The sequence below is a fragment of the Loxodonta africana genome, chromosome 7, assembly GCF_030014295.1.
Source record: "Loxodonta africana isolate mLoxAfr1 chromosome 7, mLoxAfr1.hap2, whole genome shotgun sequence".
NCBI lineage: Eukaryota > Metazoa > Chordata > Mammalia > Proboscidea > Elephantidae > Loxodonta > Loxodonta africana.
The window spans coordinates 78,036,754-78,061,339 of record NC_087348.1 but is presented as its reverse complement, the minus strand read 5'-3'; the positions used below and the strand labels follow the sequence as shown (position 1 = coordinate 78,061,339).

At 39.3% G+C, this 24,586-nt stretch overlaps 1 protein-coding gene across 1 annotated transcript; it reads right to left on the bottom strand.

Annotated features, from left to right (window-relative positions):
• Positions 1-599: 599 nt before the first annotated feature.
• On the bottom strand, positions 600-24,302 carry LOC100660486 (olfactory receptor 2AG1-like). Its single transcript, XM_064288498.1, has 2 exons — positions 23,109-24,302; positions 600-4,964 (listed from the first exon to the last, which is right to left on the bottom strand). Exon 2 carries the CDS (start codon positions 4,719-4,721, stop codon positions 3,705-3,707), a length of 1,017 nt encoding a protein of 338 aa, XP_064144568.1. The 5' UTR covers positions 4,722-4,964; positions 23,109-24,302; the 3' UTR covers positions 600-3,704.
• Between the last annotated feature and the right edge of the window lie 284 nt (positions 24,303-24,586).

The following is a 24,586-nucleotide window of genomic DNA, read 5'->3' as shown; positions in this document are numbered from 1 at the left end:
AAACGTCAATAATTTGAATCCACCAACTGCTCCTTGGAAACCCTATGGAGCAGTTCGACTTGGTCTTATAGGTTGCTGTGAGTCGGAATCGACTCGACAGCAATGGGTTTGGTTTTGGTTTCTATTTCTCAATTAAAATTGGATTAAAATTATTGTTCATTTAAGGATGCAGTGTCCTCTGTTAAAACAATGTTCACTTGTCTTAAATAATGACAGGTATCAGATAATTTCTGTAAAAATCAAGTATCTGATTTATATGCCAGATACAAGAACACATCCATATCTTCTGGAGAATGCTACATTGAAATTATTCAATGCTTCATTTTTCTCATCAATTTTTTTCCTGTTGATTTTTCTTTATTCAAATCAGTTTGCCATGAATGTTTTCAAGCTGTCATTATACTGTAAAGAAAATTTTATACTTTGATGTTTTCCATTCAATAGAATTCTAAAGTATTTTAGTTTCTAATTACTTAAGTAATTAACTATTATTAGACCTTTTTATAGAATTTACAAGTTTTGGCATCCTTTCTATTGAACAGGACAGGTAAGAGAGAAGAAAACATCAATAAAAATTTTGAAATTTAAAGTTTCGAAGACTGAACAGATGGGACAGAATTATAGTAACTATTATACTGCTTCCATATTGTAGAAATATAAACTGAAAGTCACAGAGATTAAGTGTCTTGTCTAAACTAAACAGAACTGAAGTAAGCTGGGTCTCTAATCTTGGTCTTGTCTTAAGATTCTCTAACCTCTTGTACCACTTAGCAGTCTGTAGTCCTGTGAAATGGAGATAATATTTGTCCTGCTTATAGCTTTACAATTTAAAGGCTACAAGAATTAATATTTATGAAGCCAATAATGCAACAACAACTTTACAAAGCAGACTTTACAGGAGGAGCAATAAATAGCCAGAAACTCGTAAAAGAAAAAATTTTAATACACCTTTCCCAATTCAAGTTTGATCAAATGGACAAAAAATTATTAAGAGTAAAGTAGGCCTAAACGTATAATCAATATGGTAGATTATATACATATATATATACGCACACACACATATACATAAATATATCTCAAACTGTAAGCTACCATAGTAATAATAAAAAAATTACTCCAAATGCACATACAAAATTCACAAATATCGGCCACGTGTTAACTCACAAACACAACCTCATGAAATTTCAATGAATAGTTATAATACAAACAGTATACATATACAGTATACTGGAAATGAAGTAGAGGAAGCGAAAGTAAATAGGATGGAGAAAACAGGGATAACAGGTAGACTTCTTTATTGGGTTTTGCTTCATAAATTGAATTTTTAATCAAGAATATATTTAAATAATTATAAAACAAAATTTAACTTTAAAAAAGCAAGCCCAAAATTTTGAAAGAAAAATGAAATTAATTAATCTAGCTCTATATCCAGTTGGTGGCATAATCAGATGAGGGAGAAACTACTTCAAGTAGCTTTGACTTTCAAACACAGAAATACATATGTACCTCTTCAATGGGATATACCCAAAGGAAAAAAAAAATCTAAACCTCTTCCCAGTAATCATGACATCATGACAGTACTGGCATTTTTATTCTTAGACATACGTATTTTAAGACAAAAACAACCGAGTGCTATGTTGCTGGAATCAGTAACAGGAATATTTGTATGGGAAAAAGAAGATCATGAAGTTAAGTGACCCACTGAATCAGAAGTATCAGTGTGAACTCATGATGCCCTTTAGTATGTCCTCCAAAAAGGCCTAGAAACACTGAGCAATTTTAGCATCATTAAAGGCCAGATTGTTGTCTCTACATAGCATTTCTCTCTAAACAGAAACAGGGGCTCCTTCCAAATGGCTGATCAATGTGTGAGGCAGGAGATATATAAAGTGATCCTGAACATCTTGTCATACCAGAGAGCAAAACAGTTATCAACATAAATATAACTACCAGGGTTACATCAGAATGATTTAGGAGTAAAGCTGAAGAGGCTCCCACTGGTCCAAGTTGGGATAATAAGAATAATGATATGAAGGGCAACTGTAATGGGTTGAAATATATCAGATGTGGGTTTATAATGATATTTTTAAAAGAAAAAAATCTCACTAGTCAACTTTGGATGATGCTAGGAAACCAATTCATTATTTTGAAAATGGATAAATGGTAAGAACCAAGCATTTATCTTGTTTTTCTAAAAGAACTGTACATCAAGATAACCAATAACTAATGAAGGGAAATTTCTCTTTATATAAGTATTCCAACTAATACATAAAGAAGGAATAATGGAATTAGAATTTCATCAGTTTGCAACTCCCAATTATGTAATGGATCTAGGGTGACACCACAAAGAAAGAGATAGCCAGATATCATGTGCTGCTTGATGGAAGTACATGCAATACCATCTATGAATTAGTCTTGCAAAACATAAAACTGCAATCTGATCAAGCCTCTGGCTGTCATTGTCAATTTGCAGGCAAGAGAGGAGACAGAAGTACAAGTCAAACAAAAGTGGCATCACTAGGGTTGGTGTCACCCAGTGTGGTAATTTATGGTGTCATCGCCCCCACCCCACCCAGGGTGGGAGAGTGGATAGGGCCAGGTGGTGAATCCCCAACCTGGTGGGCAGAGTGGCCAGGCCCCATGCAGCCCGCCACCCTCTGGGCCCTGCACCCCAGGCTCCCTGCAAGTCCTCTCCTCTCCCATTGGCCAAGGAGACCAGTCCTTTCTCCCCGATGCCCTTTACCACAACCCAGGGGCTCACACCCTCACAGGCTGGGGTGGGAAGGTGACGAGTTACTGCACTGGGTGATGGGTAACACCAAACCTAGTGGCACCACTGCCTTGGCAACCCCTTCCATGGCACGTGGCGGTGCTGTCTTGGCCCTGGTCAGCGGCAGACCCTGGAGTCATTTTGGTGTCAGCCCCTCTGACAGTGTCAAGAGGTGCCGTCTGCAGCCCCCTAGTGACGCCACTGTAAAACAACACTACAAGAATGTAATGAGCAAAATCTAGATTTTAGGAGATTCTATTTTTTATTTCTTTAAAAAATATATAATAAAAACAAAGAGGGAGGAGAAACCTGTAGACCTAGGTATATCTGTCCAGAGCAAAGAATCTAATATTACATGACTATACATTCGCACTAATAAAAAAAAAAAAAACAACCCACTGCCGTCGAGTCAATTCTGACTCACAGCGACCTATTGGACTGAGTAGAACTGCCCAGTACAGTTTCCAAGGAGCAGCCTGGCGGATTTGAACTGCAACCTCTTGGTTAGCAGCTGTAGCACTTAACCACTACACCACCCACTAGAAATTGACAAATTGTGCCCCTATGAACTAGTAAAATCTAACATTTGTATCTTTGTTCAACAGTGTCTACTTTCTCTCTTTTTGCTTTAAATGGAACTACCAAAAAATCTGGCTGACATCCTGTGTGATTGGGGTTAAGACTGTTGTCGGGGTGGAAAAGAAAAGATGAAGTAAAAAATAATATAATTTTTATCAGAATAAAAGGGAATTTCAACCAGATCCTGGAATGTGGATCAGAGAAATGAATGTTTCTTCAGCTGTACAAACATAAAACTGATAGAAACAAAGTCATGCCTCAAAGACCAAACTAGGGCCTTCCCTAGTATGGTAGATTTCTAGAATTTTTGAAAATGTGGAAGGAGATAGCTCAAGGCCAAGATATATGGTCTTATCTAGAAGTTAGATAGCTGTAGTCTGTGGACAAAGATACATCTCCCCAGTACCCTATGGAGGGCCCCCATCACCTCCTTGTTTCTCAGACTATAGATAAGAGGGTTCAGGGTTGGAGTAATGATAGCATAAAATACAGAGAGGGTGTTGTCCTGTTGGGGACTGTGATAGAAACTGGGAAGGATGTACATAAACATGACAGCTCCATAGTACATTCCTACCACGGTCAGATGAGAAGAGCATGTGACAAGAGCTTTTTGCCTTCCCTCACCTGAGGACATGTGGAGGACAGCAACTAGGACAAATGTATAGGAAGCAAGAATAGCAGCAAGGGGAGGCACGAGAAACATTACACCCATCATATACACCATGAGCTTATATCTTGAGGTATCGGCACAGGCCAACTTCAGGAGAGGTGGGATCTCGCAGAGCAGGTGGCTGATTTCCCGGGACCTGCAGAAAGGGAACTGCATGGTGTATGATGTGTGTATCAGAGCATTCATGGACGCCGTGATCCAGGATGTAGCTACCATGAGCCAGCAGACCCTTGGCCTCATGAGGACCGTGTAGTTCAGAGGATGGCAAATGGCCACATACCTGTCATAGGCCATGAAGGCCAATAGAAGGTCCTCTGCACCACCAAGTGTAAGTTCCATAAACATCTGAAAAGCACAGCCCCCAAAAGAGATGGTGTTCTCCCCACGCAGATAATCCACAAGTATTTTGGGAGTAACTACAGATGCAAACAGAAGGTCCATGAGAGAAAGCTGGCTGAGCAGAAAGTACATGGGAATGTGGAGCCGGACATCTGCTGTGATAACCAGGAGCAGGAGGCCATTGCTGGTCAGTGCTAACATGTATAGGACTGCAATTGTAGCACAGAGCAGTTCAGGAGACCCACTATCATTCAGAATGCTCATCAAGATGAAGCCACTTCCCAAGGTAGAATTCCAGAGCTCCATTCTGTGGTTTCTTTGGTTATCTGGAATTACACAAAATCTATGTGAGGGAGTTCTCATGTGGTTACTGGGGACCTTCTGGTGCTACAATGTTATAGCATTTGGCTATCAGGAGTTAGTTACACAGTTTATCATATCATACTATATTATTTCATTCATGAATTAACCCGTAAAATACGTGCTGATCACATATTATTAACAGAGAATATTTCTTCCCTACTCCTGTTGTTTTCTTCAATGTGAAGGGAGTTCCATTAGCTCAATGATTCTGGACCTCTCTCTGCTTCCTTGTTCCATTTTCTCCTGGGGAAAAAGGAGCGACTTGATCAGATGCAAGAGATTAAAGAGGATATCTGGACACAAGCAGTCCTATGTCTTTATCTCTCTTTATTTTACTTTTTAGGAGATACAGGGTCTTTGAGGGCACCCAATACATATCACCATTCTTTCCTACCCAAATTCTAAACCAGTTGAGAAAGAGGTTATTTGTTCAGGCCAAAATATCACCTCTATTTTATATAAGGCAGAAATTGAAGAATGTAGCCTATATGTCCACTGACAATGGGTTTCTGAATACCAGCCCCAGAGTGAACAAAATTACCCTTGCAATCAGACAATGCAGGACCAAGTCAGTGCCCACAAGGAAGGACTAGGGAAGAAAGGGAACAGAGAAGACCAAGACTATCTATTTTATCTTCCAAAAAATGGGAGAAGTTTCTCACTGCTAGTTCTCCAATTAGATTATATTCTTCCTTCTCTCTTGGGAAGGAATGAGGAGAGAGTAAAGGCCAAGTATCTTACACTGATGTTTCCTTGGCATGGAAGGAACTTTGGGAGATGGAAAGAACTATCCCCTTCCATGCCTATTGTATGGCAGACATTTTGATAGCTCCTGGATACAGAATATAGAACATGACATATATGGTACCTGACCACCTTTAGTTATATTCTCATGAGGGGCATTAAAAAATAAGTGTAATTACAAATTGTGAAAAGTTCCATAAAAGAAAAGAATACATAGATTGGTATTTAAGAAAAAGCCTCCCTGGAAGGGTGAATGTTGAATTCAGTTTTGAAAGACGAATATAAATTATCCAAATGAATTGGGGTGAAGAGCTATCTGGGCAGAAGATATAGTACATGCATATTTTCTCAGGTAGAAAATAGCTTGTAATTTATGACGAACTGAAAGAAGCCTGGGAAAGTGGATAGTGACTGAGACAAATATGGAGAGACAGGCATGTTTCAAATCATTTTGTACATAGCAATTAGATTTCCATTGCACTTCACATCCCCTAAGAGCATGTGAAGTGCAATGGAGAGCTAATCTTTCTGTGTAAGTGTGACATCAGACAATCTGTGTTTTTCCAAGATAACTCTTACAGTTGTGTGGAGGAGTAATAGGTAGGAGAGGGCAAGCTTAAAGGCAGGGAGATAAGTGCAGAGGTGATTGTGGTCATCCAGGTGAGAGAGATTAGCTTGGACCAGGGAACTCTGGTGTGATAGATTCAAGATACATTTCGGAAGTAGAATCAATGGTAATTCATGATTGGCTGGATATGTGCAATGGAAATCAGGCAGGAGAAGATAGGTTGGAGGTGATAAAATGAAGAATTGGGAGAGTGTAAGGAACTAGAAACCACCATGAAAATGAAGAGTCTATTTGCTCAGCGAGAGTAGCTAAATAGGATGGATGAGTGGAAGGACTAGAGGTACTTAGTGGGAAAGTTTGGAATTCAAGGGCTGTTTCCCTTATTAAAAACATGTGTTTTGCTAACTCCTATTAATCATGTCCTTCTTACTGCTACCATTCCAGCCCTCACTCCCTTTTTCTTGATATTCTGTAATAATAATTTATAGCTCATAACTTGACACTGGGTCTTATCTAAGGTGTTGTGAATAAAATACAATGCACATCGGTAAAATGAGAATACTAGCCCTATTCGACTGTCTCATCAGTCTCTTATAACAATTAATTAAAATAGTATATATTTTAAAAATCTTCATAAATAATTAAGTTCCATACAAGTGTGTTATCATGTTATTATTTTCTTATCATTTTATAGTTGTAGTCACAGAGTTGATACTTGATAAACGTGAAGTGTAAGCAATGCAGAGAAGCCAGTTCACGGAGATTTTGTTCTCTCTGACCCCAAATAATACTCCTGATTGTACCTCTTAGATCAGAGATTGGCAAACTATAACCAGTAGGCCAAATCCAACCACGTATTTTTGTAAATAACGTTTCACTGGAACACAACTAGACTATTTATTACATATTCCTATGGCTGGTTTCATACTACAATGGCAGAGTTGAGTAGTTGCAACAGGGACTCTATGGCTGCAAAGCCTAAAATATTTATTATCTGGCACATTATAGAAAAAAAGTTTGCCAAATTCCTGTCTTAGGTTGTCTAGACCAGTGCATTCCAGACCACAATTCTGTATTCCCAGACCACCTAAATTACCTTTTCCTTTTTTTTTTTTTTGTCACCTGGAGAGGCTTTACTCTTCTTGTCACTGGGATCAGCCCCATTTACCCTGCAGAAACTCGGCATGCTTTATTGGCAACATGGTGGGCAGAAAATGTTCTCACCCAAAACTGCTTCAAAGACACATTTACAAAAGCATATTTTAAATTCCAAAAGCCTACTTTAAATTCCGATATTACAATATCTTTTCCAATCATGTCCCTTTTTGTTACCTACCCATCATCCTAAAAAACAAACAAAAAAACAAATCTGTTGCCATTGAGTCAATTCCAACTCCTAGAGACCCTACAGGACAGAGTAGAACTGACCCATAGGATTTCCAAGGAGCAGCTGTTGGATTCGAACTGCCAACCTTTTGGTTAGCAGCTGAGCTCTTAACCACTGTGCCACCAGGGCTCCCAAGTCACCATGGCAAGCCTCAAAAGCAAAGGAGATATTGAAGAGGTTCCTAAGGCTATTCCAAGAACTCTGTCCCTTATATTTCACAGGTTATAAACATAGGTTATGACTCCAGAGACTCCTATGTCATAACAGTAGAAGAAATGTATTAAACACTTAGTATGTGCCAGATTTATTCTGAGATCTTTCTGTCATGCATTCTCTGAAGAGGTAAAATTATTAAAGTTACTTTACAGCTGAGGGAACTGAGGCACAGAGAAATTAGGTGACTTGCCCAGGATCATATAGTTACTAAGCGGCAGAACCAGGATTTGAACACATATAATCTGGTGCTAGAGACAACCTTTAACCACCAACTCATTCATACCCTTTTATGAAGAATCCAGGGCTTTGAACCAGTTCATTCCAACTCAATCCCCTGCTGAGAATTTGCATTTCCTCCCCAGATGTACTTAATCAGAATCTACACTTTAACAAGATTCTCAGATCACTCTTATGCATAAATGATTCCTATACATAAGAATTACCTAAGGATCTCTAAAGAATCACCTAGGATTTTGGTAAAATGTAGATTCTGATTCAGTATATTGAGGTGGAAATGCAAAATCTCAGCAGGGTTTCAAACTGGAATGAATCAGTTCCAGGCCCTGGAAGAATCTTAAACCACATGGCACTATTGCCTGAGGACATAAAAGCCTCAAAGCTACATACATTTTGTATATCAGCAGGGAAACCTCATTCTTCTTAAATAAGTACTCCAGCTCACCAAGAACTAAAACTGATTCCAAGCAAACAAAATTTGTAGATTTTAACGGAAATATTATAAAGCTACTTCTATGCAATAAAATAATTATGTAATAGTAAGTTAGTATGAAAATGTTAGATTATTCAGCCATCCTTGGGATGTGAAGGTCAGATTCTTTCTTTAGCTATACCCAGTAACCCTATTGTTGTCAAGTTAATTCCAAGACATAGTGACCCTATAGGACAGAATAGAACTGCCCATGAGGTTTCCAAGGAGTGGCTGGTGAATTCCAATTGTTGACCTTGTGGTTAGCAGCCAAGCTCTCAGCTACTGCACTTCTTCTTTAGATGTAAAGGAGATTCAAAAATTTCCTGCAGACAGAGGCAGAGCCAAGGTGGCGGAATAGACAGATGCTGCTGACGAGCCCTCTTTACAACAAAGACCTGAAAAAAACAAGTGAAATGGGTATATTTATGACAAGCTAGGAGCCCTGAGTATCAAAGGCAAGTTTTGAAAACGAACAGAGGGGCAGGGGGAGGAAGAGATGGTTCAGAAACAGAGAGGAGTTACCGGACCTGAATTGCAGGGAGCCCTCAGGCACCATTCCCAGAGCAGCAGCAGCAGGCTGGTACTAGCATTCACCCTGTTTTCTCAGGGAGAAGCAGCAAGTCACACGGTCTCCTCACATCTCCGGAACCAGAGAAGAATGCTGCTCTTGGCAAAAACTAAGTACTTGCGCATATTTTACCATCCCCCCCCACCCCCAAGCTGCCTTCAGCGGCTGAATTCCCTGGGCCTGAGATAGGTACTGTTGAGCACCTAGTGCCATCCTCCCAGCCATGAAGAAGGAAAAAATTTGCAATTGGGTGAAAAGAAAGTTTGCCAGCTCCACTAACTGGAGGAGCTCAGGACAGAAGCAGCTCTGGCCCAGGCATAAAAGGTCCGTGGACTTTGAGTCCCTTTCCCCTCTGAATGGACCTGTGTGAGCCTATTTCAGGAGAATAGGCCCTTGTTGGCAGACTCCAACCATTTCAACTGTGTAGTGGAAGGGTGGGTGTTTGATGTTTGACATTGCTTTGCCTATTTAACAGGGTGCTTACCTACCCACATCAGGGGCCTAAAGACTAGTAGCTCCGCTCAGGTCACCCAGCCACCCACCACAGGGATCCAAGGATAACTGGTACCTCCCAGTCCTTACAAACCAAAAGATTGGGTGCCGATGGTCCGTCTGCAGAACCCACCCACCTCCATGCTCTAGGGAACAGGGATGCGCTTTCCACAGGACACTCAGGGGTCAGTTCTCAGCTCCCTGCCTTGTTCAGAGTGTGACGCCCTGTTGCAATCAGATGCCGATGCCTACACCAATTACCCTGCCCCTCTAAGACTGTAGGACAGAGTCTGTACCACACACTTCATGATGAGCTACCTGGACATCTAGGTTGAATTCATACAAGCAAAGTGAATGCACTTCTAGACTGATATACCTGATAACAGCTATAGCCATCTGGGGACAGGACATCAGAGCTCCAAAGGTGAAAATAATCAAGCTAGCTCACTCAAACAACCCATTTGGGCATAAGAAAACAAAACAAAGTTAGGAGCTAAGACCCAGTAAGCAAGCATAAAAAACTAATACAATAACTTATAGATGGCTCAGAGACAACAGTCAATATCAAGTCACAAAAAGAAACAGGCTGTGATCATCTCAACAAGCTCTAAAAACAAAGAATCCAGGGATCTTCTAGATGAAAGTGCATTCCTGGAATTACCAGAGGCAGAACACAAAAGATTAATATACAGAACCCTTCAAGACATCGGGAATAAAATGAGGCAATACACAGAACAAGCCAAGGAACACACAGATGAAGCCACTGAAGAATTAAGAAAGATTATTCAGGAACATAATGAAAAATTTAATAAGCTGGAAAAATCCACAGACAGACAGCAATCAGAAATTCAGAAGATTACAATAAAATTACAGAAGTAGACAACTCAGTAGGAAGTCAGAGGAGCAGAATTGAGCAAGTAGAAGCCAGAATTTCTGAACTTGAAGTTAAATCCCTTGGCACTAATATATTTGAAGAAAAATCAGATAAAAGAATTAAAAAAAAATGAAGAAACCTTAAGAATCATGTGGGACTCTATCAAGAGAAATAATGTACAAGTGACTGGAGTACCAGAACAGGGAGGGATAACAGAAAATACAGAGAGAATTGTTGAAGATTTATTGGCAGAAATTTTCCCTGATAACGTAAAAGATGAGAAGACATCTATTTAAGATGCTTGTTGAACTCCACATAAGGTAGATGTTAAAAGAAAGCCACCAAGACATATTATAATCAAACTGCACAAAACCAAAGATAAAGAGAGAATTTTAAGAGCAGCTGGGGGAAACAAAAAGCCACCTACAAAGGAGAGTCAATAAGAATAAGCTTGGACTCCTTGGCAGAAACCATGCAGGCAAGAAGGCAATGGGATGACTTATTTAAAAACCTGAAGAAAAAAAAAATTGCCAGCTAAGACTCATATATCCAGCAAAACTGTCTCTTAAATATGAAGGTGAAATTAGGATATTTCCAGATAAGCAGAAGTTTAGGGAATTCGTGAAAACCAAAGCAAAACTACAAGAAATACTAAAGGGAGTTCTTTGGTTAGAAAATCAATAATATCAGGTTTCAGCCCAAGACTAGAACACTGGGTAGAGCAATCAGAATTCAACCCTGACGGGGAAATAAAAAATCTTGTTATCAACAAAGCAAGATTAAGAAAAAAAAAGAGCTGAAAATGGGGTAACAGCGATGTTATTATATAAAAGAAAACAACATTAAAACAATAAAGAGGGACTAAGAAATGCAATCATAGATCTTCCGTATGTAGAGGAAGATATGGCGATAAAAAGAACTAAAAGTTAGATTTAAATTTAGAAAAATAGGGGTAAATAATAAGGTAACCATGAAGGAGGCAAACAATCCTACTCATCAAAATAAAATACAAGAAAAAAATAAAGACTCAACAGAAACAAAATCAGCAACAGAGAATATGAGGAAAAGACAATATATAAAGATAATCTACTCAGCACATAAAATTAAGTGGGAAAAAGAAAGTGTCAACAACACATAGAAAAAGACATGAAAATGATTGCACTAAATTCATACCTATCCATAATTACACTGAATGTAAACAAACTAAATGCACCAATAAAAAGACAGAGAGGCAGAATGGATTAAAAACATTATCCCTCTATATGCTGCCTACAAGAGACACACCTTAGACTTAGAGAAACAAATAAACTAAAACTCAAAGGATGGAAAAAAAATATCAAGCAAACAACAATCAAAAAAGAGCAGGAGTGGCAGTATTAATTTCTGACAAAATAGACTTTAAAGTTAAACCCATTGTAAAGGATAAGGAAGGACACTATATAATGATTAAAGGGACAATATTCCAAGAAGATAAAACCGTATTAAATATTTATGTACCCAATGACAGGGCTGCAAGGTACATAAAACAAACTCTATCAGCATTGAAAAGTGAGATAGACAGCTCCACAGTAACAGTAGGAGACTTCAACACACCACCCTCGGTGAACATCCAGGAAGAAACTCAATAAAGACATGGAAGATCTGAATGCCACAATCAACCAACATGACCTCAATGAAATATACAGAACACTCCACCCAACAGCAACCGAGTATACTTTCTTTTCTAGTGCACATGGAACATTCTCTAGAATAGACCACATATTAGGTCATAAAGAAAGCCTTAGCAGAATCCAAAACACTGAAATATTACAAAGCATCTTTTCTGACCATAAGGCCAAAAAGTGGAATTCAATTACAGAAAAAGAAGGGAAGAGAAATCAAACACTTGGAAACTGAACAATATGCTGCTCAAAAAAGACTGGATTATAGAAGACACTGAGGATGGAATAAAGAAATTCATAGAATCCAGTGAGAATGGAAACACTTCCTATTACAACCTTTGGGACACAGGCAAAGCAGTGCTCAGAGGTCAATTTATATCAATAAATACACACATACAAAAAGAAGAAAGGGCCAAAATCAAAGCATTATCCCTACAACTTGAACAAACAGAAAAAAAGAGAGCAACAAAAGAAACCCTCAGGCACCAGAAGAAAACAAATAATCAAAATTAGAACAGAGCTAAATGAAATAGAAAAGAGAAAAACAGTTGAAAGTCATGACCAAAAGCTGGTTCTTTGAAAAAATCAACAAAATTGAAAAACCACTGGCCAAACTGAAAAAACAAAAACATGAGAAGAAGCAAGTAACCTGAATAAGAAATGAGATGGGGGATATTACAACAGACACAACTGAAATTAAAGGAATCATATCAGATTACTGAGAAAAATGTACTCTAGCAAATTTGAAAACCTAGAAGAAATGGATGAATTCCTAGAAACACACTATCTACCTAAACTATCACAAACAGAGGTAGATCAACTAAATAGACCCATAACAAAAGAAGAGGTTGAAAAGGTAATCAAAAAACTCCCAACAAAAAAAAAAAAGCCCCAGCTGGTCTGTACAGCTTCACTGCAGAGTTCTAGCAAGTTTTCAGAGAAGGGTTAACACCACTACTACTAAAGGTATTTCAAAGCATAGAAAAGGACAGAATACTAGCAAACTCATTCTATGAAGCCAGCATATCCTTAATACCAAAACCAGGTATAGAACACCATAAAAAAAAAGAAAATTACAGACCGATATCCCTCATCAACAAAATTCAGAATTCAACAATGTATCAAAATAATAATTCACCATGACCAAGTGGGATTCATACCAGGTATGCAGGGATGGTTCAACATTAGAAAAAAAAATTAATGTAATCCATCACATAAATAAAACAAAAGACAAGAACCATATGATTTTATCAATTGATGCAGAAAAGTCACTTGACAAATTTCAACACCCATTCATGATAAAAACTCTCAACAAAGTAAGAATAGAAGAAAAATTCCTCAGCATAATAAAGGGCGTTTATATGAGGCCAACAGCCAAATCATCCTAAATGCAGAAAGCCTGAAAGCATTCCCCTTGAGATCGGGAACCAGACAAGGATGCCCTTTATCACTGCTCTTATTCAACATTGTGCTAGAGGTCCTAGCCAGAGCAATTAGGCTAGATAAAGAAATAAAGGGCAACCAGATTGGCAAGGAAGAAGTAAAATTATCTCTATTTGCAAACGACATGATCTTATACACAGAAAACCCTAAGGAATCCTCAAGAAAACTACTGAAACAAATAGAAGAGTTCAGCAGAGTATCAGGTTACAAGATAAACATACAAAAATCAGCTGGATTCCTCGACATCAACAAAAAGAACATTGAAGAGGAAATCACCAAATCAATACCATTTACAGTATCCACGAAGAAGATAAAATACTTAGGAATAAATCCTATGAGAGACGTAAAAGACTTATACAAAGAAAACTAAAATACACTTCTGCAAGCAACCAAAAGAGATCTACATAAGTGGAAAAACATACCTTGCTCATGGATAGGAAGACGTGACATAGTAAAAATGTCTATTCTACCAAAAGCAATCTATAGATTTAATACAATCCCGATCCAAATTCCAACAACGTACTTTAATGAGATGGAGAAACAAATCACCAACTTCATATGGAAGGGAAAGAGGCCCCGGATAAGTAAAGCATTACTGAAAAAGAAGAACAAAGTGGGAGGCCTCACTCTACCTGATTTTACAGCCTACTCAGCCTGGCACTGGTACAAAAACACATACATAGACCAATGGAACCAAATTGTGGATCCAGACACAAATCCTTCCACATACGAGCAGTTGATATTTGACAAAGGCCCCAAAACAGTTAAATGGGGAAAAGACAGTCTTTTCAACAAATGGTGCTGGCATAACTGGATATCCGTCTGCAAAAAAATGAAACACGACCCATACGTCACTCCATGCACAAAAATGAGCTCGAAATGGATCAAAGACATAAATATAAAATCTAAAACGATAAAAATCATGGAAGAAAAAATATGGACAACGTTAGGAGCCCTAATACATGGCATAAACGGTATACAAAACATTACTAGCAATGCAGGAGAAAAACTAGATAACTGGGAGATCCTAAAAAATCAAACAACTATGCTCATCCAAAGACTTCAGCAAAAGAGTAAAAAGGTTACCTACAGACTGGGAAAAAGTTCTTACCTATGACATTTCTGATCAGCGCCTGATCTCTAAAATCTACATGATACTGCAAAAACTCAACTGCAAAAAGACAAATAACCCAATTAAAAAATGGGCAAAGATATGAACAGACACTTCACTAAAGAAGACATTCAGGTTGCCAACAGATACCTGAGGAAATGCTCACGATCATTAGCCATTAGAGAAATGCAAATCAAAACTACAATGAGATTTCATTTCACTCCAACAAGGCTGGCATTAATCCAAAAAAACACAAAACAATAAATGTTGGAGAGGCTTTGGAGAGATTGGAACACTTATACACTGCTGGTGGGAAAGTAAAATGGTACAACCATTCTGAAATCGATTTGGAGCTTCCTTAAAAAGCTAGAAGTAGAACTACCATATGATCCAGCAATCCCACTCCTTGGAATATATCCTAGAGAAATAAGAGCCATTACACAAACAGATATATGCGCACCACAGCAAAAAGATGGAAGCAACCAAGGTGCCCATCAACAGATGAATGGATAAATTATGGTGTATTCACACAATGGAATACAGTGCATCGATAAAGAACAGTGATGAATCTGTGAAACATTTCATAACAAGGAGGAATCTGGAAGGCATTATGCTGAGTGAAATTAGTCAGTTTCAAAAGGACAAATATTTTATAAGACCACTATTATAAGAACTGTAGAAATAGTTTAAACAGAGAAGAAAATATTCTTTGATGGTTACTAGAGGGGGGAGGGAGGTAGGATGGGTATTCACTAATTAGATAGTAGATAAGAACTACTTTAGCTGATGGGAAAGATAGCACACAATGCAGGCAAGGTCAGCACAACTGGACTAAACCAAAAGCAAAGAAGTTTCTGGAATAAAATGATGCTTTGAAGGCCAGCATAGCAGGGGCAAGTGTTTGGGGATCATGGTTTCAGGGGACAGCTAAGTCAGTTGGCATAATAAAACCTATTAAGAAAACTTTCTGCATCCCACCTTGGAGAGAGGCATCTGGGGTCTTAAACGCCAGCAAGGGGCCATCTAAGATGCACCAATTCGTCTCAACCAACCTGGGTCAAAGGAGAATGAAGAACTCCAAGGACACAAGGTAATTAGGAGCCCAAGAGACAGAAAAGGCCACATAAACCAAAGACTACATCAGCCTGAGACCAGAAGAACTAGATGGTGCCTGGTTACAACTGAGGACTGCCCTGACAAGGAACACAACAGAGAACCCCTGAGGGAGCAGGAGAGCAGTGGGATACAGACCCCAAATTCTCATAAAAAGACCAGACTTAATGGTCTGACTGAAACTGGAAGGACCCTGGTGGTCATGGCCCCCAGACCTTCTGTTCGCCCAGGACAGGAATCATTCCCAAAGCCAACTCTTCAGACAGGGATTGGACTGGACAATGGGTTGGAGAGGGATGCTGGTGAGGAGTGAGCTTCTTGGAACAGGTGGACACTTGAGACTATGTTGGCATCTCCTCCCTGGAGGGGAGATGAGAGGGTAGAGGGGGATAGAAGCTGTCCAAATGGACAGGAAAAGAGAGAGTGGAGGGAGGCAGAGGGTTGCCTATTAGAAAAAGAGCAATTGGGAGTATATAGCAAGGTGTATATAAGTTTTTGTGTGACAGACTGACTTGATCCGTAAACTTTTACTTAAAGCACAATAAAAAACAAACAAGCAAACAAAATATTTTCCTGCATATCTTGGGTCTGCCTAGTTTGTTTCAACTCTTTTTGGGTAGGAGGCTTCTTTGAAATTAAGGTAAATTCTCTGTAACATTGAGTCTTCACAGGTTTACCTTCAAATCCAGAAATACTTTCAACCTACCAAGTCATCAATATTTAGGGAATGTTCAGGGCATATAAATGACACATTACCTAAGTTTTGATACTCCCATTTGAGAGCTCTGTTGGTGGCTCCTGAAAAAGTTTTCAGGGGTCAGCAAACCCCAGGAAGACTCTGGATTTTTGGGAAACAGAGACCTTATACAACATATGCCAAGTGATACCCCAGCCTGACTAAATTGGTATAACATTAAAACTTTTCATTCATTTAATGTTTAAAAAGCACTTAAATATTTGCTCAATGAACCAATATACTTGGTACCTAGTAGAAACCTAGAACTTTGCTAGGTATTAGGAATTTACATCTGGCAGAAAATTATTGGTCAGTGTTCTTAAGACTCTCACTATTGAGAAGGGAAGACATACCCCTAGGCAGATATTCACAATATAATGTGGTATGTGAAGGACAGAGACTTTAGCAGGTCATGAAAAAGTGAGAAGCATTTCTGCCTGGGGTGTAACCAAAGTAAATATTATAATTTCAATCTGGGCCAAGGAGAAGTAAAAAGATGTGCAGGATATTTCAGAAAGAGGAAATATCATGAACAAGGAAAGTAAGAAACATGAACTATTCAGAATGTCATTAAATATATTTGCTTCTGGAAAGGGAAAGTGATGAGACTAAAAAAGCAGGCAGGAACCAGATTGTGAAAGAATTTGAAAACCACATTCAAAGAGTTCAGATCTTTTCCCAAGAGTAGTGATGCCACCAAAGAGTCCAAAGATAGAGAAGAAGAAGAAGAATATGCTGTTTTCAGTGGCATCACTAGGGTTCATGTCGTCCAGTGTGGTAACTCATGGTGTCACACCCCCACTGTGGGCCTCTTCCTCTACCAGACCATACAGAATCCTTAGTAAAGTTTATTATCAGTTTTAATCAGAATAATACATGATAAGTACGTTTGCAAATTTCTTCAATGTAATATTTCTTAGATTAAATGTATACTAACAACAAAATTGTTTTGTAAAATCTTTCTAAACTTTTCTTTTTTAATTTGCTCTTTCTTTTCCTTTGATTGCTACTTCATTCTCATAAAAATTATTGGTGTAGGTACACAAATAGTACTTACTAGAATATTGTGGCTAAAACACCAGAAAATTTGACAAAATCAGTGACTGTAGAAACACTGACAGCAGGTGGGGCCAAGATGGTCAGCTGCTTCCTGTGGTCCCTCTTACAAAAACACCCAAAAAAACAAGTGGATCAATTATATACGACAATGTAGGAGGCCTGAACATCAAAGGCAAAGTTGAGGAGTGGTACTTAGTGGCAGGAGGCAGGAGAGACAGTTCAGAAGCAAAAAGGATTTGTCAGACCTGACCTGGCCAGCACCCTGCAGCCTAGATCAGGTGGCACTTGAGCGCTGAGGCAAGCAGTAGCACTCAGTGTGCATTTTCCATATTGGGAGAAGCTGAGTGGCAGACAGTCTACTCAAGCCTCCAGAACCAGCGAGAAGTGGTGCTGAATTGGCAAAAGTAAAAGCCTCTAACCTACCACACAGGATCCATAAAAAACCCTTCCTCCCCACAGCGAAATACCTCTCTCTCATTCACCTGCCCTCTCCCTGCTCTGCTCCAGGTTCTGGTCCAGCTTCAGCAGTTTCTGTTTCCCCTGCGCTGGAAGTAGGACACTTCACGTGTCCCGAGCCATTCTCCCAGCTTTGGGAAAGCAACAAATTAAAAAATAGGAAAAAATAATCTGTCAGCTCCCCTAAACAGGGAATTCAGGGCAGACACAGTCCCTTTGCCTAGGCTCAGCCATAAGGGGCCCACAGACTTTGAGTGCCTTTCACCCTTGCCTCGACCTGTGTGGGCCCATTTCAATAGCATCAGCACTAATTAGCACAGTACAACAGGGTGTATACTGAAGTCTATTTTTAACTGCAACAGCTAAGGAGGAATGGCAGATTCCTGACATTTGACAGTGCCCTGCCCATTAGGCAAGATCCTTACCTAACCACACCAAGGGCCTGAGGACAGGTGGCCCCACCCATTCCACCTAACCACCCATGACAGGGGTCTAAGAATAACGGATGCCTCCCAGTCCTTACAACCAACACCACTGGGTGCCCAAAGTCTGGCTGTAAAGCCCACCCACCTATGCATTCTGAGGAACAAGGTCATGCCTTCCATGCAGGCACTCAGGGGCAGCCATCAGCCCTCTGCCTTGCTCAGCACATGACCCCTACTGCAGCCAGATACCTGTGCCTATTCCAATCACTCCTGCCCATCTAGGACTGTAGGTGAGAGTCTGCACCACACACTCGGTGACCAATGACCTGGAGACCTAAGCTAAATCCATACAAGAAAAGTAAACAGACTCTTGGGCTCACATACCTAGTAACAGCTCTAACCACCTGATGACAGGATGTGGGGGCTTCGAAGACACCAATAATCAAAGTAGATCACACAACCAGCCTATTTGGGCATACCAAAATAAAACAAAACAAAACAAAGAGTTATGACACAGTAAGCAAACATGAAGTAAATAAATATAGTAATTTATTGATGGCTCAGAGACAACAGTCAACATTAAATTACATAAAAGAGCAGACCATGATGGCTTCAGCAAGTGACGAAAACAAAGAATCAAGAAGCTCCCACAGGAAGATAACTTCATGGAATTACCAGAGATAGAATTTGAACGATTAATATACAGAGCTCTTCAAGAGATCACGAAAGAGATCAGGCAAAAAGCAGACCAAGCCAAGGAACACACAGGCAAAGCAACAGTGGAACTTAAGATTGTGCAAGAGCATTATGACAACTTTAACCGGCTGCAAGAATCCACAGAAAGACAGCAAACAGAAATCCACAAGATTAACAATAAAATTTCAGAATTAGACAACTCAATAGAAAGTCCTAGAAGCAGAATTGGGGCAATGGAAGTAAGAATTAGGGAGACTGAAGATAAAGCACTTGATACCAACTTATTTAAGGAAAAATCAGATAAAAGAATTTTAAAAAATGAGGAAGCCCTAAGAATTATGTGGGACTCTATTAAAAAGAATAACCTACGAATGATTGGAGTATCAGAACAGGAGGGATAACAGAAAATACAGAGAGAATTGTTGAAGATTTGTTGGCAGAAAACTTCCCTGGTATCATGAAAGATGAGAAGATATCTATCCAAGAAGCTCATCAAACCCCACACCGGGCAGATGCCAAAAGAGAGTCACCAAGACATATTATTTTCAAAATTGCCAAAACCAAATGTAAAGAGAGAATTTTAAGAGCAGCTAGGGATAAAAAACAAAAAAGGCTAGAGGGTCAGTGAAAAAGAGGAAGCTCCTCAACAAGATGGATTGACACAGTGGCTGCAACAATGGGTTCAAGCATAGCAACAATTGTCAGGATGGCACAGGACCAACCAGTGTTTCCTTCTGTTGTGCATAGGGTCAGTATGAGTCAGAACCGACTTCACGGCACCTAACAACAAGAACAAAAACAGGGATAAACAAAAAGTTATCTACAAAGGAGAATCAATAAGACTAACCTCTGAATACTCAGCAGAAACCATGCAGGCAACAAGGCGATGGAATGATACTTACAAAGCCTTGAAGGAAAAAAATTGCCAGCCAAAAATTATACATCCAGCAAAACTGTCTCTCAGATATGATGGTGAAATTAGGGCATTTCCAGATAAACAGAAGTTAAGGGAATTTGTAAAAACCAAACCAAAATACTAAAGGGAGTCCTCTGGTTAGAAAATCAATAACATCAGATAACAAGCCAACACTAGAAAACAGGGCAAAACTACCCGATATCAACCCAGATAGGGAAGTTACAGAAAGAAATAAAAGCTAAAACACTGAAAATACAGAAACAGAGATGTCAATATGTAAAAGCCAACAACATTAAAACAAAAAGGAACTAAATAATGTAGTCATAGAAGAGGAAGCCAAAGCAGTATCAAGAAATAAAACATTGGTTTAAACTTAGAAAAATAAAATAAATATTAGGGTAACTGCAAAGAAATCCAACAATCCTACAGGTCAAAAAAACACCAGCAACAATGAAAACAACAGTCTGTGCTTGTAGCCTGCAGAAGAAACCACGTGATTCAAAGCATCGTTGTAATGCGTAATAATGACAGCTCTGACCAGAGCACATTAGAAGGTTCAAAAAGTAAATTAGCATAGAGTTTTAGCCTTGCAGGTATATTGATACACGTATGCTGGGCTCATAAAAAATGTTTTTGTTGTTACAACTAACTACAGGGATATTTTTATTAAAAAATTATAAATTTCAGCAGAAACATTGCACAAAAATTTTATAGACAGTCATTTTGGTGTCACCCCCTCTGACAGGTCCATACCAGCTACACCTACCTAGTGATGCCTCTGCTTGTTTTTAAATTTGTTGAGGAGTTTGGGGACACCACTGCCGAGGTGTATGGTAGATGTTTTTGATATAAATCCAGGCCCTGGAAGAGTTATTGACTGGACGTCAAAGATGTGGAAATCATTTACAAATCTGTGGTGGAAGGAATCGCTAAATATGAATGAAAAAGATCAATTTGGTAAAGATGAATTCTAAAAAAAAAAAAATTAAAATATAAGAGATAAGCAGAGGAAGAAATACCAATGAAGGCTTTAAGAAAGAATCAGAGAACAAAGTTAAAGACACACTTAAATAAGCAGTACAAGGGAAATGCACTCTTATGCAAGCCAAGGAAGAGAAAGTTTTTAAACAAAGTTTAAAATCGTTTAATTTAAAATAGTTTAATTGAGAAGCTGGTCTTGAGCAGAAAGAAGGCCATTTTATATTCATAGATGGGGGCAAGGAACTGAGGATGGATATGAATATTTATGAATTGATGGAAGGAGGAAGAAGATCAGGAGGAACTGGTGGATTTGAAAGTGATTACATCTGATGTAATCAGTTAAGAAAGAAATGTTTTCAGTTAAGAAAGAAACATGATTATCTGGTATGGGTGAGAATGCTAAGTATTTATCATGGAGCTGAAGAAGAGCTAAATTTTTGGATTCTTGCTGAGAAGAATGGGAGATGTTGATAAGAAAAAGCAAAAGTACTTCTTGGTGGCATTAAGGGCTTGGCTAAGGTTTCAGGACAAGAAATATGTACTATCACCATTTTTAAGGTATTTCCCCCCTCCTACCTAGGTATAAAATCATTGAAGATTTGTAAAAGAGATGGTGTAAGAAATTAGAGATGTAAGGGAACTGAGCAAACCAGTGAGACAACCTTCAAGTCCCAAACTATGGAGTCCAGGATAGGTAAAGATAACTAATAATTACAGGGAACTAAGTAAGGGAAAAATAATAGAAAAATCAAGGAACATGTAGATTCTTGAAGAGAAATTGTAGAAAAGCTAAGGCGTGTAATAATTGGAAGAATGGGAGGTTATGCTTAAAGAATTGAACATGTAACTTAAGCATGGAGGTAGAGCAGTAACAAATATGGACAAAATGCATAATAAAGCCATGGGTTGCTGAAATTGTCTAAATGCACAAGTTACTTGAGTTAAAGAAAATAAAAAACAAGGATGGGTCATTCCCAGAGGCATGTACCATAAGATGTACCAAGAATTTCTGAGAACATAAAGTAATGTTCCACGGTAAGAGAGTGATGGTAGGTGGGGAGCAGGAAATTGGGTCAGGGAAGAGGAAGAACAAATAAATATGAAGACAAGAGTAGCTAAAAAGACAGTTAACCATTTATGATTTGGGTGGTGACCAAAAATGTGAAGCCTGGTGTGTTTGGTGACCTTGAGGGCATGAATTCCTATTAATTCAACTTCCTTACTCGCTTCCGAATTAGATTCTGTCTTTTCCGCAATCTTGTCAACTCTCTTGGAGATTTTTTCCCACCTGAATTACTACCAACCAAAACCAAACCTGTTGCCATCCAGTGGATTTCGACTCATAGCAACCCTGTATTTCTACCCTGTCCCATAGCGTTTCCAAGGACCAGCTGGTGGATTCAAACTGCCAGCCTTTTTGTTAGCAGCTGTACCTCTTAACCACTGTGCCACCAGAGCTCCTGAATTGCTATAGCAGTCTCCTAACTGACCCCCCTGACTTCAATCTCACCCTCTCCAGTCCATTTTCCACACTGTGGTGTTACAGAAACCTCAAAATTACAACTTTAATGCCATTCTCTTTCTTACCATGCTTTAATGACTGCCTTTAGGGCCAATCTTGACATATTATACAACATAGTTCCTGGTCTGGCCAGGATGGCCCCTCCGGTCTCATTTCTTACTATGTTCCCTAATCCTCCCTTCTCCCTCCATCCCTATCGAGACCCCACTTCCAGCCACAGTTATCAATTTGTAATTCCCCAGAAAACTTGCCTCTAGGCCTTTGTACCTCCATCCCGCTCTGCTGAGAATGCGGCCTTTATTTCCACTCTTCTCCTATCTCATATCTCTAATCCCTTGCAATGGTTAAAGCTTCCTGGTACTTCAGGACATTAGCTGTTACTACTTTCTGGAAGTTTGCCTTGCATCTTAGAGCGTGAGTAGCTGTCCTGGGTAATGTACTCAAAGATCCTTGTACTAATCCTTAAATATCTGGGTTGTGTGTTATTCGCCATGATTTGCTAAATATATAACACAGTGCCTGACTTGTAGAATATCTTTAATAACTATTTTTTGAATGAATGAGGTGATAAATGAGGCTAAGTTTATTGAGGTTTCCAAGATGTAGGACATAGATAACATTTCCTACTCAGTCACTTACAGCGCCCTGTTCCCATTTTGTAACCACTTGCTTACAGACACATTTCCCCAAAACAGAAATAAAATTCTTACCTCAGATGCGCAAGGGATATGGCTGCTAGATTTCACTGAAGACTATGTAGTTTGACTGGGGGACCAAGATGTGTAAACAGAAATTGGTGAGTAAAGAAGGTGGCTTTTCTACCAGTGCTGGGGAGAGTAGCCAGGGGAAGGTGTCAGAGATCATCAAGTCAGGGCCCCTTCCATTCTTCTGGCTTTGCAGGTCCTCACTAGGAATGCGCTGGGGGATATAGACAGCTTAGTCTGAATAGTCCACACTTCTGAGAACAAGAAGCTGCCTGTCTCCTCTTTTGTGTGAGGAATTAGGTTGAGCTGCCTCTCTGATTCTGTCACCCTATGAGGGAATTTTTCTAGCTATGAAGAAGTTGTCAGGAAAAGGTCAATGCTCAGACTTTTTAAAAAGCTTCCACTCCCACTGGGCTCTAGATGAAAAGTGGAATAAAGGAAAAACCCAAGTGAAAAGATGTGGGAAGAGGACCCAGTGGAGAGCCTGCAGTGTCCCTAGGGGTCATAGTGAGAGAGGGACCTGTCCTTGGGAGTGGCTTTTCTTCCTCTCTATGAGATGACAAAGGCTTTGACCCTCCATTCAGTGGCTCTACTTAAAGGGAAATTTCTCCCCTGCTGAAGTGATCTCTCCCTAGAAATGCTGGTCCAGAAAACAGGATCTTAATAAATCCCCTGAGCATGATTCCTTTCTTCTCTCAATCAATGAGCTCTGAGGCCCTGAGTTCACTTCACCTTTAAAAGAAGCATGGATGGCTTGTTTCCAGATACCTGGCTAAACACATAGTGACTGTGCCTCAGCTAGTACCCATCTGCCCTGGATGACCATCTGCCACCAAGCCATGGTGTGTGGTGACATTTATGGGGGTCTCAGGAGAGCTGTGGAAACAGGACCCTCTTATTCCTTCCCCAACAGCTAATTATGTCACCAAATGTAAATTAGTATGAGGCAATTAACTGCGACTAACACTGGGTTTCCCGTTTTTTCCTTCCCTTCACAGTTCTATTTGGTTTATTTTTCATCTTCTCATTCAATTTATATTTATTAAGCTCCTACTCTGTGCTAGATACTAAGTGATGAAAATACGGCAGTGAAAAAAATAGACAACTATCCATGCCAACATGGATCTTACACTCTAGAGAAAAAAAGAAATAAAATACTGTAAATAAATTATATAGTATGTTAGCAGGTGTCAAGATGCTATGGGGACAAAAATGCAAGGTATAGAGAATACAGGGAGGGGTTGCAACTTTAAATAGGGTGGTCAGGTCAGTCACCTCCTGAGAAGGTGATCTTTGAGCAAACACTTGAAAAGCATTGTAAGCAGGAGAAATGGCTAGTGCAAAGGTCCTGAGGGACGAATGAGGAGGGCAGCCAGGAGGCCAAAGTAACTGGAACAGAGTGAGCTGGGAGATTTTAGAACATGAGGTCAGAGAATCAAGTTGATTAGCTTATAGAACAACTGTAGGAATTTCAGATTTTACTA